This window comes from Coregonus clupeaformis, chromosome 4, assembly GCF_020615455.1.
Source record: "Coregonus clupeaformis isolate EN_2021a chromosome 4, ASM2061545v1, whole genome shotgun sequence".
In the NCBI taxonomy this organism is placed as follows: Eukaryota; Metazoa; Chordata; class Actinopteri; order Salmoniformes; family Salmonidae; genus Coregonus; species Coregonus clupeaformis.
In genome coordinates, this window is record NC_059195.1 from 21,052,464 (window position 1) to 21,071,573 (window position 19,110).

At 49.9% G+C, this 19,110-nt stretch overlaps 1 protein-coding gene across 1 annotated transcript in view; it reads right to left on the reverse strand.

Annotated features, from left to right (window-relative positions):
- ano2b (anoctamin 2b) overlaps window positions 1-19,110 on the reverse strand; it is a 220,198-nt gene that overhangs the window by 85,537 nt on the left and 115,551 nt on the right. The window contains exon 22 of the mRNA XM_045209694.1: window positions 8,776-8,924. Coding sequence (XP_045065629.1) covers window positions 8,776-8,924 — 149 coding nt within the window. The remainder of the gene's footprint in view (window positions 1-8,775; window positions 8,925-19,110) is intronic.

Here is a 19,110-nt window from a genome sequence, read left to right on the forward strand (position 1 = left end):
TAACAGGGAGAGAGGGGCAGGGTGGTATGGTCTCTGTCCAGGTGTCTAGTTAGTTACCTGACAGGTCCAGGTAACAGGGAGAGAGGGGCAGGGTGGTATGGTCTCTGTCCAGGTGTCTAGTTAGTTACCTGACAGGTAACAGGGAGAGAGGGGCAGGGTGGTATGGTCTCTGTCCAGGTGTCTAGTTAGTTACCTGACAGGTCCAGGTAACAGGGAGAGAGGGGCAGGGTGGTATGGTCTCTGTCCAGGTGTCTAGTTAGTTACCTGACAGGTCCAGGTAACAGGGAGAGAGAGGCAGGGTGGTATGGTCTCTGTCCAGGTGTCTAGTTAGTTACCTGACAGGTAACAGGGAGAGAGGGGCAGGGGTGGTATGGTCTCTGTCCAGGTGTCTAGTTAGTTACCTGACAGGTAACAGGGAGAGAGGGGCAGGGTGGTATGGTCTCTGTCCAGGTGTCTAGTTAGTTACCTGACAGGTCAAACAGGGAGAGAGGGGCAGGGTGGTATGGTCTCTGTCCAGGTGTCTAGTTAGTTACCTGACAGGTCAACAGGGAGAGAGAGGGCAGGGTGGTATGGTCTCTGTCCAGGTGTCTAGTTAGTTACCTGACAGGTAACAGGGAGAGAGGGGCAGGGTGGTATGGTCTCTGTCCAGGTGTCTAGTTAGTTACCTGACAGGTAACAGGGAGAGAGGGGCAGGGTGGTATGGTCTCTGTCCAGGTGTCTAGTTAGTTACCTGACAGGTCCAGGTAACAGGGAGAGAGGGGCAGGGTGGTATGGTCTCTGTCCAGGTGTCTAGTTAGTTACCTGACAGGTCCAGGTAACAGGGAGAGAGGGGCAGGGTGGTATGGTCTCTGTCCAGGTGTCTAGTTAGTTACCTGACAGGTAACAGGGAGAGAGGGGCAGGGTGGTATGGTCTCTGTCCAGGTGTCTAGTTAACCTGACAGGTAACAGGAGAGAGAGGGCAGGGTGGTATGGTCTCTGTCCAGGTGTCTAGTTAGTTACCTGACAGGTAGTAACAGGGAGAGAGGGGCAGGGTGGTATGGTCTCTGTCCAGGTGTCTAGTTAGTTACCTGACAGGTCCGTAACAGGGAGAGAGGGGCAGGGTGGTATGGTCTCTGTCCAGGTGTCTAGTTAGTTACCTGACAGGTCGGAACAGGGAGAGAGGGGCAGGGTGGTATGGTCTCTGTCCAGGTGTCTAGTTAGTTACCTGACAGGTCCAGGTAACAGGGAGAGAGGGGCAGGGTGGTATGGTCTCTGTCCAGGTGTCTAGTTAGTTACCTGACAGGTCCAGGTAACAGGGAGAGAGGGGCAGGGTGGTATGGTCTCTGTCCAGGTGTCTAGTTAGTTACCTGACAGGTAACAGGGAGAGAGGGGCAGGGTGGTATGGTCTCTGTCCAGGTGTCTAGTTAGTTACCTGACAGGTCGGTAACAGGGAGAGAGAGGCAGGGTGGTATGGTCTCTGTCCAGGTGTCTGAGTTAGTTACCTGACAGGTCCAGGTAACAGGGAGAGAGAGGCAGGGTGGTATGGTCTCTGTCCAGGTGTCTAGTTAGTTACCTGACAGGTAACAGGGAGAGAGGGGCAGGGTGGTATGGTCTCTGTCCAGGTGTCTAGTTAGTTACCTGACAGGTAACAGGGAGAGAGGGGCAGGGTGGTATGGTCTCTGTCCAGGTGTCTAGTTAGTTACCTGACAGGTAAACAGGGAGAGAGGGGCAGGGTGGTATGGTCTCTGTCCAGGTGTCTAGTTAGTTACCTGACAGGTAACAGGGAGAGAGGGGCAGGGTGGTATGGTCTCTGTCCAGGTGTCTAGTTAGTTACCTGACAGGTCCAGGTAACAGGGAGAGAGGGGCAGGGTGGTATGGTCTCTGTCCAGGTGTCTAGTTAGTTACCTGACAGGTCCAGGTAACAGGGAGAGAGGGGCAGGGTGGTATGGTCTCTGTCCAGGTGTCTAGTTAGTTACCTGACAGGTAACAGGGAGAGAGGGGCAGGGTGGTATGGTCTCTGTCCAGGTGTCTAGTTAGTTACCTGACAGGTCCAGGTAACAGGGAGAGAGGGGCAGGGTGGTATGGTCTCTGTCCAGGTGTCTAGTTAGTTACCTGACAGGTAACAGGGAGAGAGGGGCAGGGTGGTATGGTCTCTGTCCAGGTGTCTAGTTAGTTACCTGACAGGTAACAGGGAGAGAGGGGCAGGGTGGTATGGTCTCTGTCCAGGTGTCTAGTTAGTTACCTGACAGGTAACAGGGAGAGAGGGGCAGGTGGTATGGTCTCTGTCCAGGTGTCTAGTTAGTTACCTGACAGGTAACAGGGAGAGAGGGGCAGGGTGGTATGGTCTCTGTCCAGGTGTCTAGTTAGTTACCTGACAGGTAACAGGAGAGAGAGGCAGGGTGGTATGGTCTCTGTCCAGGTGTCTAGTTAGTTACCTGACAGGTAACAGGGAGAGAGGGGCAGGGGTGGTATGGTCTCTGTCCAGGTGTCTAGTTAGTTACCTGACAGGTAACAGGGAGAGAGAGGCAGGGTGGTATGGTCTCTGTCCAGGTGTCTAGTTAGTTACCTGACAGGTCCAAACAGGGAGAGAGGGGCAGGGTGGTATGGTCTCTGTCCAGGTGTCTAGTTAGTTACCTGACAGGTAACAGGGAGAGAGGGGCAGGGTGGTATGGTCTCTGTCCAGGTGTCTAGTTAGTTACCTGACAGGTCAACAGGGAGAGAGGGGCAGGGGTGGTATGGTCTCTGTCCAGGTGTCTAGTTAGTTACCTGACAGGTCCAGGTAACAGGGAGAGAGGGGCAGGGTGGTATGGTCTCTGTCCAGGTGTCTAGTTAGTTACCTGACAGGTCCAGGTAACAGGGAGAGAGGGGCAGGGTGGTATGGTCTCTGTCCAGGTGTCTAGTTAGTTACCTGACAGGTAACAGGGAGAGAGGGGCAGGGTGGTATGGTCTCTGTCCAGGTGTCTAGTTAGTTACCTGACAGGTCCAGGTAACAGGAGAGAGGGGCAGGGTGGTATGGTCTCTGTCCAGGTGTCTAGTTAGTTACCTGACAGGTCCAGGTAACAGGGAGAGAGGGGCAGGGTGGTATGGTCTCTGTCCAGGTGTCTCAGTTAGTTACCTGACAGGTAACAGGGAGAGAGGGGCAGGGTGGTATGGTCTCTGTCCAGGTGTCTAGTTAGTTACCTGACAGGTAACAGGGAGAGAGGGGCAGGGGTGGTATGGTCTCTGTCCAGGTGTCTAGTTAGTTACCTGACAGGTCAACAGGGAGAGAGGGGCAGGGTGGTATGGTCTCTGTCCAGGTGTCTAGTTAGTTACCTGACAGGTCCAGGAACAGGGAGAGAGGGGCAGGGTGGTATGGTCTCTGTCCAGGTGTCTAGTTAGTTACCTGACAGGTCCAGGTAACAGGGAGAGAGAGGCAGGGTGGTATGGTCTCTGTCCAGGTGTCTAGTTAGTTACCTGACAGGTAACAGGAGAGAGAGAGGCAGGGTGGTATGGTCTCTGTCCAGGTGTCTAGTTAGTTACCTGACAGGTAACAGGGAGAGAGGGGCAGGGTGGTATGGTCTCTGTCCAGGTGTCTAGTTAGTTACCTGACAGGTAACAGGGAGAGAGGGGCAGGGTGGTATGGTCTCTGTCCAGGTGTCTAGTTAGTTACCTGACAGGTCCAGTAACAGGGAGAGAGGGGCAGGGTGGTGTGGTCTCTGTCCAGGTGTCTAGTTAGTTACCTGACAGGTCAAACAGGGAGAGAGGGGCAGGGGTGGTATGGTCTCTGTCCAGGTGTCTAGTTAGTTACCTGACAGGTCAACAGGGAGAGAGGGGCAGGGTGGTATGGTCTCTGTCCAGGTGTCTAGTTAGTTACCTGACAGGTCCAGGTAACAGGGAGAGAGAGGCAGGGTGGTATGGTCTCTGTCCAGGTGTCTAGTTAGTTACCTGACAGGTCAACAGGGAGAGAGGGGCAGGGTGGTATGGTCTCTGTCCAGGTGTCTAGTTAGTTACCTGACAGGTCCAGGTAACAGGGAGAGAGGGGCAGGGTGGTATGGTCTCTGTCCAGGTGTCTAGTTAGTTACCTGACAGGTCCAGGTAACAGGGAGAGAGGGGCAGGGTGGTATGGTCTCTGTCCAGGTGTCTAGTTAGTTACCTGACAGGTCCAGGTAACAGGGAGAGAGGGGCAGGGTGGTATGGTCTCTGTCCAGGTGTCTAGTTAGTTACCTGACAGGTCCAGGTAACAGGGAGAGAGGGGCAGGGTGGTATGGTCTCTGTCCAGGTGTCTAGTTAGTTACCTGACAGGTATCAGGGAGAGAGGGGCAGGGTGGTATGGTCTCTGTCCAGGTGTCTAGTTAGTTACCTGACAGGTAACAGGGAGAGAGGGGCAGGGTGGTATGGTCTCTGTCCAGGTGTCTAGTTAGTTACCTGACAGGTAAACAGGGAGAGAGGGGCAGGGTGGTATGGTCTCTGTCCAGGTGTCTAGTTAGTTACCTGACAGGTCAACAGGGAGAGAGGGGCAGGGTGGTATGGTCTCTGTCCAGGTGTCTAGTTAGTTACCTGACAGGTAACAGGGAGAGAGGGGCAGGGTGGTATGGTCTCTGTCCAGGTGTCTAGTTAGTTACCTGACAGGTCCATAACAGGGAGAGAGGGGCAGGGTGGTATGGTCTCTGTCCAGGTGTCTAGTTAGTTACCTGACAGGTAACAGGGAGAGAGGGGCAGGGTGGTATGGTCTCTGTCCAGGTGTCTAGTTAGTTACCTGACAGGTCCAGGTAACAGGAGAGAGGGGCAGGGTGGTATGGTCTCTGTCCAGGTGTCTAGTTAGTTACCTGACAGGTAACAGGGAGAGAGGGGCAGGGTGGTATGGTCTCTGTCCAGGTGTCTAGTTAGTTACCTGACAGGTCCAGGTAACAGGGAGAGAGGGGCAGGGTGGTGTGGTCTCTGTCCAGGTGTCTAGTTAGTTACCTGACAGGCGTAACAGGGAGAGAGGGGCAGGGTGGTATGGTCTCTGTCCAGGTGTCTAGTTAGTTACCTGACAGCGTAACAGGGAGAGAGAGGCAGGGTGGTATGGTCTCTGTCCAGGTGTCTAGTTAGTTACCTGACAGGTAACAGGGAGAGAGGGGCAGGGTGGTATGGTCTCTGTCCAGGTGTCTAGTTAGTTACCTGACAGGTAACAGGGAGAGAGGGGCAGGGGTGGTATGGTCTCTGTCCAGGTGTCTAGTTAGTTACCTGACAGCTCCAGGTAACAGGGAGAGAGGGGCAGGGTGGTATGGTCTCTGTCCAGGTGTCTAGTTATCCTGACAGGTAACAGGGAGAGAGGGGCAGGTGGTATGGTCTCTGTCCAGGTGTCTAGTTAGTTACCTGACAGCTCCAGGTAACAGGGAGAGAGGGGCAGGGTGGTATGGTCTCTGTCCAGGTGTCTAGTTAGTTACCTGACAGGTCCATAACAGGGAGAGAGGGGCAGGGTGGTATGGTCTCTGTCCAGGTGTCTAGTTAGTTACCTGACAGGTCCAAACAGGGAGAGAGGGGCAGGGTGGTATGGTCTCTGTCCAGGTGTCTAGTTAGTTACCTGACAGGTCCAGGTAACAGGGAGAGAGGGGCAGGGTGGTATGGTCTCTGTCCAGGTGTCTAGTTAGTTACCTGACAGGTAACAGGGAGAGAGGGGCAGGGTGGTATGGTCTCTGTCCAGGTGTCTAGTTAGTTACCTGACAGGTCAGTAACAGGGAGAGAGGGGCAGGGTGGTATGGTCTCTGTCCAGGTGTCTAGTTAGTTACCTGACAGGTAACAGGAGAGAGGGGGCAGGTGGTATGGTCTCTGTCCAGGTGTCTAGTTAGTTACCTGACAGGTCCAGGTAACAGGGAGAGAGGGGCAGGGGTGGTATGGTCTCTGTCCAGGTGTCTAGTTAGTTACCTGACAGCTCCAGGTAACAGGGAGAGAGGGGCAGGGTGGTATGGTCTCTGTCCAGGTGTCTAGTTAGTTACCTGACAGGTCCAGGTAACAGGGAGAGAGGGGCAGGGTGGTATGGTCTCTGTCCAGGTGTCTAGTTAGTTACCTGACAGGTCCAGGTAACAGGGAGAGAGGGGCAGGGTGGTATGGTCTCTGTCCAGGTGTCTAGTTAGTTACCTGACAGGTCCAGGTAACAGGGAGAGAGAGGCAGGGTGGTATGGTCTCTGTCCAGGTGTCTAGTTAGTTACCTGACAGGTAACAGGGAGAGAGGGGCAGGGGTGGTATGGTCTCTGTCCAGGTGTCTAGTTAGTTACCTGACAGGTAACAGGGAGAGAGGGGCAGGGGTGGTATGGTCTCTGTCCAGGTGTCTAGTTAGTTACCTGACAGGTAACAGGGAGAGAGGGGCAGGGTGGTATGGTCTCTGTCCAGGTGTCTAGTTAGTTACCTGACAGGTAACAGGGAGAGAGGGGCAGGGTGGTATGGTCTCTGTCCAGGTGTCTAGTTAGTTACCTGACAGGTAACAGGGAGAGAGGGGCAGGGGTGGTATGGTCTCTGTCCAGGTGTCTAGTTAGTTACCTGACAGGTAACAGGAGAGAGAGGGCAGGGTGGTATGGTCTCTGTCCAGGTGTCTAGTTAGTTACCTGACAGGTAACAGGGAGAGAGGGGCAGGGTGGTATGGTCTCTGTCCAGGTGTCTAGTTAGTTACCTGACAGGTAACAGGGAGAGAGGGGCAGGGTGGTATGGTCTCTGTCCAGGTGTCTAGTTAGTTACCTGACAGGTCCAGGTAACAGGGAGAGAGGGGCAGGGGTGGTATGGTCTCTGTCCAGGTGTCTAGTTAGTTACCTGACAGGTCCAGGTAACAGGGAGAGAGGGGCAGGGTGGTGTGGTCTCTGTCCAGGTGTCTAGTTAGTTACCTGACAGGTAACAGGGAGAGAGGGGCAGGGTGGTATGGTCTCTGTCCAGGTGTCTAGTTAGTTACCTGACAGGTCCAGGTAACAGGGAGAGAGGGGCAGGGTGGTATGGTCTCTGTCCAGGTGTCTAGTTAGTTACCTGACAGGTCCAGGTAACAGGGAGAGAGGGGCAGGGTGGTATGGTCTCTGTCCAGGTGTCTAGTTAGTTACCTGACAGGTCCAGGTAACAGGGAGAGAGAGGGGCAGGGTGGTGTGGTCTCTGTCCAGGTGTCTAGTTAGTTACCTGACAGGTAACAGGGAGAGAGGGGCAGGGTGGTATGGTCTCTGTCCAGGTGTCTAGTTAGTTACCTGACAGGTAACAGGGAGAGAGGGGCAGGGTGGTATGGTCTCTGTCCAGGTGTCTAGTTAGTTACCTGACAGGTCCAGGTAACAGGGAGAGAGGGGCAGGGTGGTATGGTCTCTGTCCAGGTGTCTAGTTAGTTACCTGACAGGTATCAGGGAGAGAGGGGCAGGGTGGTATGGTCTCTGTCCAGGTGTCTAGTTAGTTACCTGACAGGTAACAGGGAGAGAGGGGCAGGGTGGTATGGTCTCTGTCCAGGTGTCTAGTTAGTTACCTGACAGGTAACAGGGAGAGAGGGGCAGGGTGGTATGGTCTCTGTCCAGGTGTCCTAGTTGGTTACCTGACAGGTCCAGGTAACAGGGAGAGAGGGGCAGGGTGGTATGGTCTCTGTCCAGGTGTCTAGTTAGTTACCTGACAGGTCCAGGTAACAGGGAGAGAGGGGCAGGGTGGTGTGGTCTCTGTCCAGGTGTCTAGTTAGTTACCTGACAGGTCCAGGTAACAGGGAGAGAGGGGCAGGGTGGTATGGTCTCTGTCCAGATGTATAGTTAGTTACCTGACAGGTCCAGGTAACAGGGAGAGAGAGGCAGGGTGGTATGGTCTCTGTCCAGGTGTCTAGTTAGTTACCTGACAGGTCCAGGTAACAGGGAGAGAGGGGCAGGGTGGTATGGTCTCTGTCCAGGTGTCTAGTTAGTTACCTGACAGGTCCTAACAGGGAGAGGGGCAGGGTGGTATGGTCTCTGTCCAGGTGTCTAGTTAGTTACCTGACAGGTAACAGGGAGAGAGGGGCAGGGTGGTATGGTCTCTGTCCAGGTGTCTAGTTAGTTACCTGACAGGTCCAGGTATCAGGGAGAGAGGGGCAGGGTGGTATGGTCTCTGTCCAGGTGTCTAGTTAGTTACCTGACAGGTAACAGGGAGAGAGGGGCAGGGTGGTATGGTCTCTGTCCAGGTGTCTAGTTAGTTACCTGACAGGTCCAGGTAACAGGGAGAGAGAGGCAGGGTGGTGTGGTCTCTGTCCAGGTGTCTAGTTAGTTACCTGACAGGTAACAGGGAGAGAGGGGCAGGGTGGTATGGTCTCTGTCCAGGTGTCTAGTTAGTTACCTGACAGGTAACAGGGAGAGAGGGCAGGGTGGTATGGTCTCTGTCCAGGTGTCTAGTTAGTTACCTGACAGGTCCAGGTAACAGGGAGAGAGGGGCAGGGTGGTATGGTCTCTGTCCAGGTGTCTAGTTAGTTACCTGACAGGTAACAGGGAGAGAGGGGCAGGGTGGTATGGTCTCTGTCCAGGTGTCTAGTTAGTTACCTGACAGGAACAGGAGAGGGCGCAGGTGGTATGGTCTGTGTCCAGGTGTCTAGTTAGTTACCTGACAGGTCCAGGTAACAGGGAGAGAGGGGCAGGGTGGTATGGTCTCTGTCCAGGTGTCTAGTTAGTTACCTGACAGGTCCAGGTAACAGGGAGAGAGGGGCAGGGTGGTATGGTCTCTGTCCAGGTGTCTAGTTAGTTACCTGACAGGTAACAGAGAGAGAGGGGCAGGGTGGTATGGTCTCTGTCCAGGTGTCTAGTTAGTTACCTGACAGGTAACAGGGAGAGAGGGGCAGTATGTGTGTGCGTGAATGTGAGCACTCACTCATCTCCATGTACTCTGGGGTCAGTCCTTCAAAGGGGACCAGGGCGTAGTCGAGATTCCACTGTTGAGGAGGTCTGGCCCGCTGCTCCTCTCGCTCTTCCAATGAAATCCCCTTATCCTTCCACGCTCGGATCAACTTCTTCAACTTACTGACAGAGAGAGAGAGAGAGAAAGGGAGAGATGGAGTCAGAGAGAACACTGTAAGACACTATGAACCACTATGAACCCCAGAGAGAGAGAGAGAGAAAGGGAGAGATGGAGTCAAAGAGAACACTGTAAGACACTATGAACCACTATGAACCCCAGAGAGAGAGAGAGAGAAAGGGAGAGATGGAGTCAGAGAGAACACTGTAAGAAACTATGAACCACTATGAACCCCAGAGAGAGAGAGAGAGAAAGGGAGAGATGGAGTCAGAGAGAACACTGTAAGACACTATGAACCACTATGAACCCCAAGAGAGAGAGAGAGAAAGGGAGAGATGGAGTCAGAGAGAACACTGTAAGACACTATGAACCACTATGAACCCCAGAGAGAGAGAGAGAGAAAGGGAGAGATGGAGTCAGAGAGAACACTGTAAGACACTATGAACCACTATGAACCCCAGAGAGAGAGAGAGAGAGAAAGGGAGAGATGGAGTCAGAGAGAACACTGTAAGACACTATGAACCACTATGAACCCCAGAGAGAGAGAGAGAGAAAGGGAGAGATGGAGTCAGAGAGAACACTGTAAGACACTATGAACCACTATGAACCCCAGAGAGAGAGAGAGAGAAAGGGAGAGATGGAGTCAGAGAGAACACTGTAAGACACTATGAACCACTATGAACCCCAGAGAGAGAGAGAGAGAAAGGGAGAGATGGAGTCAGAGAGAACACTGTAAGACACTATGAACCACTATGAACCCCAGGGAGAGAGAGAGAGAAAGGGAGAGATGGAGTCAGAGAGAACACTGTAAGACACTATGAACCACTATGAACCCCAGAGAGAGAGAGAGAGAAAGGGAGAGATGGAGTCAGAGAGAACACTGTAAGACACTATGAACCACTATGAACCCCAGAGAGAGAGAGGGAGAGATGGAGTCAGAGAGAACACTGTAAGACACTATGAACCACTATGAACCCCAGAGAGAGAGAGAGAGAGAAAGGGAGAGATGGAGTCAGAGAGAACACTGTAAGACACTATGAACCACTATGAACCCCAGAGAGAGAGAGAGAGAAAGGGAGAGATGGAGTCAGAGAGAACACTGTAAGACACTATGAACCACTATGAACCCCAGAGAGAGAGAGAGAGAGAGGGAGAGATGGAGTCAGAGAGAACAGTGTAAGACACTATGAACCACTATGAACCCCAGAGAGAGAGAGAGAGAAAGGGAGAGATGGAGTCAGAGAGAACACTGTAAGACACTATGAACCACTATGAACCCCAGAGAGAGAGAGAGAGAGAAAGGGAGAGATGGAGTCAAAGAGAACACTGTAAGACACTATGAACCACTATGAACCCCAGAGAGAGAGAGAGAGAAAGGGAGAGATGGAGTCAGAGAGAACACTGTAAGACACTATGAACCACTATGAACCCCAGAGAGAGAGAGAGAGAAAGGGAGAGATGGAGTCAGAGAGAACACTGTAAGACACTATGAACCACTATGAACCCCAAGAGAGAGAGAGAGAAAGGGAGAGATGGAGTCAGAGAGAACACTGTAAGACACTATGAACCACTATGAACCCCAGAGAGAGAGAGAGAGAAAGGGAGAGATGGAGTCAGAGAGAACACTGTAAGACACTATGAACCACTATGAACCCCAGAGAGAGAGAGAGAAAGGGAGAGATGGAGTCAGAGAGAACACTGTAAGACACTATGAACCACTATGAACCCCAGAGAGAGAGAGAGAAAGGGAGAGACGGAGTCAGAGAGAACACTGTAAGACACTATGAACCACTATGAACCCCAGAGAGAGAGAGAAAGGGAGAGATGGAGTCAGAGAGAACACTGTAAGACACTATGAACCACTATGAACCCCAGAGAGAGAGAGAGAGAGAAAGGGAGAGATGGAGTCAGAGAGAACACTGTAAGACACTATGAACCACTATGAACCCCAGAGAGAGAGAGAAAGGGAGAGATGGAGTCAGAGAGAACACTATAAGACACTATGAACCACTATGAACCCCAGAGAGAGAGAGAGAGAAAGGGAGAGATGGAGTCAGAGAGAACACTGTAAGACACTATGAACCACTATGAACCCCAGAGAGAGAGAGAGAGAAGGGAGAGATGGAGTCAGATAGAACACTGTAAGACACTATGAACCACTATGAACCCCAGAGAGAGAGAGAGAAAGGGAGAGATGGAGTCAGAGAGAACACTGTAAGACACTATGAACCACTATGAACCCCAGAGAGAGAGAGAGAGAGAAAGGGAGAGATGGAGTCAGAGAGAACACTGTAAGACACTATGAACCACTATGAACCCCAGAGAGAGAGAGAAAGGGAGAGATGGAGTCAGAGAGAACACTGTAAGACACTATGAACCACTATGAACCCCAGAGAGAGAGAGAGAGAAAGGGAGAGATGGAGTCAGAGAGAACACTGTAAGACACTATGAACCACTATGAACCCCAGAGAGAGAGAGAGAGAGAAAGGGAGAGATGGAGTCAGATAGAACACTGTAAGACACTATGAACCACTATGAACCCCAGAGAGAGAGAGAGAGAAAGGGAGAGATGGAGTCAGAGAGAACACTGTAAGACACTATGAACCACTATGAACCCCAGAGAGAGAGAGAGAGAAAGGGAGAGATGGAGTCAGAGAGAACACTGTAAGACACTATGAACCACTATGAACCCCAGTGAAGCAACACAGCGTAGCAGAGGAAGTCCTCTGATCCTGCCAGATATAGAAGAGCAGGGTTGGGGAGTAACGGATCTGATCCTGCCAGATATAGAAGAGCAGGGTTGGGGAGTAACGGATCTGATCCTGCCAGATATAGAAGAGCAGGGTTGGGGAGTAACGGATCTGATACTGCCAGATATAGAAGAGCAGGGTTGGGGAGTAACGGATCTGATCCTGCCAGATATAGAAGAGCAGGGTTGGGGAGTAACGGATCTGATCCTGCCAGATATAGAAGAGCAGGGTTGGGGAGTAACGGATCTGATCCTGCCAGATATAGAAGAGCAGGGTTGGGGAGTAACGGATCTGATACTGCCAGATATAGAAGAGCAGGGTTGGGGAGTAACGGATCTGATCCTGCCAGATATAGAAGAGCAGGGTTGGGGAGGAACGGATCTGATACTGCCAGATATAGAAGAGCAGGGTTGGGGAGGAACGGATCTGATCCTGCCAGATATAGAAGAGCAGGGTTGGGGAGTAACGGATCTGATCCTGCCAGATATAGAAGAGCAGGGTTGGGGAGTAACGGATCTGATCCTGCCAGATATAGAAGAGCAGGGTTGGGGAGTAACGGATCTGATCCTGCCAGATATAGAAGAGCAGGGTTGGGGAGGAACGGATCTGATCCTGCCAGATATAGAAGAGCAGGGTTGGGGAGGAACGGATCTGATCCTGCCAGATATAGAAGAGCAGGGTTGGGGAGTAACAGATCTGATACTGCCAGATATAGAAGAGCAGGGTTGGGGAGTAACGGATCTGATCCTGCCAGATATAGAAGAGCAGGGTTGGGGAGTAACGGATCTGATCCTGCCAGATATAGAAGAGCAGGGTTGGGGAGTAACGGATCTGATCCTGCCAGATATAGAAGAGCAGGGTTGGGGAGTAACGGATCTGATACTGCCAGATATAGAAGAGCAGGGTTGGGGAGTAACGGATCTGATCCTGCCAGATATAGAAGAGCAGGGTTGGGGAGTAACGGATCTGATCCTGCCAGATATAGAAGAGCAGGGTTGGGGAGTAACGGATCTGATCCTGCCAGATATAGAAGAGCAGGGTTGGGGAGTAACGGATCTGATCCTGCCAGATATAGAAGAGCAGGGTTGGGGAGTAACGGATCTGATACTGCCAGATATAGAAGAGCAGGGTTGGGGAGTAACGGATCTGATACTGCCAGATATAGAAGAGCAGGGTTGGGGAGTAACGGATCTGATACTGCCAGATATAGAAGAGCAGGGTTGGGGAGTAACGGATCTGATACTGCCAGATATAGAAGAGCAGGGTTGGGGAGTAACGGATCTGATCCTGCCAGATATAGAAGAGCAGGGTTGGGGAGTAACGGATCTGATCCTGCCAGATATAGAAGAGCAGGGTTGGGGAGTAACGGATCTGATCCTGCCAGATATAGAAGAGCAGGGTTGGGGAGTAACGGATCTGATACTGCCAGATATAGAAGAGCAGGGTTGGGGAGTAACGGATCTGATCCTATCAGATATAGAAGAGCAGGGTTGGGGAGTAACGGATCTGATACTGCCAGATATAGAAGAGCAGGGTTGGGGAGTAACGGATCTGATACTGCCAGATATAGAAGAGCAGGGTTGGGGAGTAACGGATCTGATCCTGCCAGATATAGAAGAGCAGGGTTGGGGAGTAACGGATCTGATCCTGCCAGATATAGAAGAGCAGGGTTGGGGAGTAACGGATCTGATCCTGCCAGATATAGAAGAGCAGGGTTGGGGAGTAACGGATCTGATACTGCCAGATATAGAAGAGCAGGGTTGGGGAGTAACGGATCTGATCCTGCCAGATATAGAAGAGCAGGGTTGGGGAGGAACGGATCTGATCCTGCCAGATATAGAAGAGCAGGGTTGGGGAGTAACGGATCTGATCCTGCCAGATATAGAAGAGCAGGGTTGGGGAGTAACGGATCTGATACTGCCAGATATAGAAGAGCAGGGTTGGGGAGTAACGGATCTGATCCTGCCAGATATAGAAGAGCAGGGTTGGGGAGTAACGGATCTGATCCTGCCAGATATAGAAGAGCAGGGTTGGGGAGTAACGGATCTGATCCTGCCAGATATAGAAGAGCAGGGTTGGGGAGTAACGGATTACATGTAATGGATTACAAAAAAACTGGAACTGTAATCCGTTATGTTACCAGCAAAAATATTGTAATCAGATCAAGTAGATAATTACTTATACGATTACTTTCAAATTGAGAAGGGATGTATGCAGAAGGAAAAAAAATGTCCATGAAACAATTGGCTGTTTTCTTAATTACCTTTTCATATTAACGTCAGTCATTAACCGGAAAAGTGCTACTTTGATCTTCCCTTCTGAGCAACATACACGGTCACAAAATAAAAAGGTATGGCGCACCAACGCAGTGCATTACCCTAACCCTAACCCAACGCAGTGCATTACCATAACCCTAACCCAACGCAGTGCATTACCATAACCCTAACCCAACGCAGTGCATTACCATAACCCTAACCCAACGCAGTGCATTACCCTAACCCAACGCAGTGCATTACCATAACCCAACGCAGTGCATTACCATAACCCAACGCAGTGCATTACCATAACCCAACGCAGTGCATTACCCTAACCCAACGCAGTGCATTACCCTAACCCAACGCAGTGAATTACCATAACCCAACGCAGTGCATTACCATAACCCAACGCAGTGCATTACCATAACCCAACGCAGTGCATTACCATAACCCTAACACTATGCAGTGCATTACCCTAACCCAACGCGGTGCATTACCCTAATCCAACGCAGTGCATTACCATAACCCTAATCCAACACAGTGCATTACCATAACCCTAATCCAACGCAGTGCATTACCCTAACCCAACGCAGTGCATTACCATAACCCTAACCCAACGCAGTGCATTACCCTAACCCAACGCAGTGCATTACCCTAACCCAACGCAGTGCATTACCATAACCCTAACCCAACGCAGTGCATTACCCTAACCCAACGCAGTGCATTTCCCTAACCCAACGCAGTGTATTTCCCTAACCCAACGCAGTGCATTACCCTAACCCTAACCCAGTGCATTTCCCTAACCCAACGCAGTGCATTTCCCTAACCCTAATCCAACGCAGTGCATTTCCCTAACCCTAATCCAACGCAGTGCATTTCCCTAACCCAACGCAGTGCATTTCCCTAACCCTAACCCAATGCATTACCATAAGCCTAATCCAACGCAGTGCATTTCCCTAACCCTAATCCAACGCAGTGCATTTCCCTAACCCAACGCAGTGCATTTCCCTAACCCTAACCCAATGCATTACCATAACCCTAACCCAACGCAGTGCATTACCCTACCCCAATGCAGTGCATTTTCTGGATGGTGTTTCAAAGAACAATTTGTGTTCCAAGAAAAAAAGGTCAGGAATGTAATAGTTGAAACTATGTTTGCCCACGGTAAAGCTGCTGTCCACATCCAGAGACTCCACTTCCAACCTGAAGAAACACTTGGAGGTAAGGATGACGATTGGCAGGTGTGGCGCGTTAGCTTGCTTCGCTAGCTAGTCTCTAGAGACAGACAGGTTGTCTTCACAATGTACCAATGTTTCAGCATAGGTCAGAGATTTCAGAGAGTACTAGCTAGCTAGTTAGTCAGATTTCTAGCTAGCTAGCCTGTTTAGTTTGCTGATTTGCTTGCTAACTCTCCTACACTATGTGGTATGCTGCTCACTTAAGTTTGCTCTGTCAGTTGCTAGCTACTGTAGTTAGCAAGGTATCATAACAAATTAGCACAATAGCATACTTGCTAACAATTTCGCTAATTCAATCTATTTTAACCAAGATAAATCAGTTGTAGATAGTTGGGTGCGATTCACTGGGATACATAGCCTAGCTAGCTAGTTTTGAAAGCTAGTTGCACTCTGTAACTCAACATAACAAGATGCTCACTGTCAGGGTTGTTGCTAACTTAGTTAGCTAGCTAGGGTTTCAGAGTAACATGCTACCCAAATCAATAAAGCCGCACTGCAGTTTTCCTGCTGTTCTATTGTTTTTTCAACCCAAATAAATGCCTGTATTATTCAATCATAACTCAATATATAGTACTGTATTAGTCCATTGTTTTTTAAATTTACATTTGAGTATTTCTAGACAAACAATATAAACTACCATAGACATCGTTGCATCCAAAGCTTTGTCCATGTGTGATTGGCTACATGGTCCAACCCCAGCCCTGTGGTTATCAGACAGGGGCCATAGAAAGGGAAACATGTTTTTAAAGGGTGGACAAAAGTTGGGTAAAGCTACAATCCTTAATTGAGACAATAACAAGGTGCTCACCATAACCCTAACCCAACGCAGTGCATTACCATAACCCTAACCCAATAACAAGGTGCTCACCATAACCCTAACCCAACGCAGTGCATTACCATAACCCTAACCCAATAACAAGGTGCTCACCATAACCCTAACCCAACGCAGTGCATTACCATAACCCTAACCCAATAACAAGGTGCTCACCATAACCCTAACCCAACGCAGTGCATTACCATAACCCTAACCCAATAACAAGGTGCTCACCATAACCCTAACCCAACGCAGTGCATTACCATAACCCTAACCCAATAACAAGGTGCTCACTCCACTGTTCATTTACTTCTACTGTAGTGTCATAGCTAAGTAATTACATGTTGTTTTTTCAGAGGATGCAGAACAATCAATGGAAGACCCTGAGCAGGAAAAGGCAGCCAGATGACATGGAGGAGTACAGATACATCTACAAAACCACAACCAGGAGGACCACAACCAGGAGGACCACAACCAGGAGGACCACACCCAGGAGGACCACACCCAGGAGGACCACAACCAGGAGGACCACAACCAGGAGGACCACAACCAGGAGGACCACACCCAGGAGGACCACAACCAGGAGGACCACAACCAGGAGGACCACACACACCTCACAAAGCCAGGTTAAATCGCCTGGTATTTGACTTCATCATAGAGGATGTGAAACTCTTTTCACTAGTAGAGGAACCTTCATTCCACAAGTAACTGTGCCGTGTGACCAGATGGAGCTCAGAGTACCGTGCCATCTCCAAACTCATAGCCCTCACAGATGACCAGCTGGGGCAAATCTGGGAAGACCTGGGTGTGAGCAGCAAACTACCTCCTCGTGAGATTGCTTTTCTCAGGGAGTACAGTCCTACAGCCACTCGTATTCTCTATTGATCTTCTTCAGCGAGAGAAGAAGTGTTTTCTTGGCTTTCTTATTCCAACAATCCTAAGCTTGAAGTCTAAGCTCTCAGAGAAAAATACCTTGTGACATTCTCTGCACACATCATCACTGCATTCAGTGAGGCTATAGACCGCCGGTTTGGACCTATGCTAAGCACCCAGGAAGCAAAAATGGCAACTGCTACCGTACCAAAGTTTCGACTGTGTTGTTCTCATGGCTATGGAGAACACTCTGAAGAGGTTGATGAGGGAAGCAGCTTCTATGGAGAACACTCTGAAGAGGTTGATGAGGGAAGCAGCTTCTATGGAGAACACTCTGAAGAGGTTGATGAGGGAAGCAGCTTCTATGGAGAACACTCTGAAGAGGTTGATGTGGGAAGCAGCTTCTATGGAGAACACACACTCTGAAGAGGTTGATGAGGGAAGCAGCTTCAATGGAGAACACTCTGAAGAGGTTGATGAGGGAAGCAGCTTCTATGGAGAACACTCTGAAGAGGTTGATGAGGGAAGCAGCTTCTATGGAGAACACACACTCTGAAGAGGTTGATGAGGGAAGCAGCTTCTATGGAGAACACTCTGAAGAGGTTGATGAGGGAAGCAGCTTCTATGGAGAACACTCTGAAGAGGTTGGTGAGGGAAGCAGCTTCTATGGAGAACACTGAAGAGGTTGATGAGGGAAGCAGCTTCTATGGAGAACACTCTGAAGAGGTTGATGAGGGAAGCAGCTTCTATGGAGAACACACACTCTGAAGAGGTTGATGAGGGAAGCAGCTTCTATGGAGAACACACACTCTGAAGAGGTTGATGAGGGAAGCAGCTTCTATGGAAAACACTCTGAAGAGGTTGATGAGGGAAGCAGCTTCTATGGAGAACACTCTGAAGAGGTTGATGAGGGAAGCAGCTTCTATGGAGAACACTCTGAAGAGGTTGATGAGGGAAGCAGCTTCTATGGAGAACACTCTGAAGAGGTTTATGAGGGAAGCAGCTTCTATGGAGAACACTTGTGTTCAGAGGTGCAACAACATGGGCCAGTGGTACTGCAGAGGCTGAGGTGAGGAAGTACCTCGAAGACAAAGACAAGTCTTTGGACTCCTTGAAATCGTTCCCCATAGTCCAGAACTTGTTTCTGAAGCACAACACTACACTGCCCTCCAGCGCCCCCAGTTGAGCGCCTTTTCAGCTGTTGTGGAAACCTGTTTACCCCTCGGCGAAACAGGATGTCTGATGCTCATCTAGAGCAGGTCCTCTTGCTGCGATACAACAGCAATTTCTGCCTTCAATCATCTGAGTAGGCTAGTTTCAGAATAGGCCTACTGCAATGCCATGTCTGATATGTGGGTTTATTGCACCTCGCTGCACTTTTTTTGCTTAAACTTAGAAAACTACTTGGTGGACTAAATGTGTGATTACACTATGCATGTTGTAAAAAATAACAAAAATACATTTTCTATTTCTCATTTTAGTCATTTAGCAGACGCTCTTATCCAGAGCGACTTACAGTGTGAGTGCATACATTTTCATACTTTTTTGTACTGGTGTCCCGTGGGATAAGTGTTTAGCACCATCCATGTTGCTATGTTACTTAAGCCCTTACTTATTCCTGGTTATACTTATACCCCATTTTTAGACAGGTGTACACGATTAAAAGACGCATTGTGGTCTGACTGTGATCAGATCTTATAGGTGTAAATGGACAAGATGAGGATGAAGAACATGTTACATGGGCTTAGATACATAAGGACATGTTAGATGGGCTTAGATACATAAGGACATGTTAGAGGCAGGTGTACAGGGCTTAGATACATAAGGACATGTTAGAGGCAGGTGTACAGGGCTTAGATACATAAGGACATGTTAGATGCAGGTGTACAGGACTTAGATACATAAGGACATGTTAGATGCAGGTGTAGAGGACTTAAATACATTTTGTCACAATGTTTTGTGATGTGAAGTCGCTTTGGATAAAAGCATCTGCTAAATGGCATATTATTGTTATTATTAGTGGCTCGAAAATCCTGCAATAAATGTTGTTAAATTGGTAATAATCATTTTTTCTTCTTATGTGTTTCACGGGTGAAGTAATCCAAAAGTAACTGAAAGTAATCAGATTACGTTATTGAGTTGAGGTACTCCAATAATTACGTTACTGATTACAATTTTAGACAGCTAACGGATTACATTTACAAAGTAACCTACCCAACCCTGTAGAGGAAGAGTGGCCAGTGGGGGGTGTGTGTGTGTGT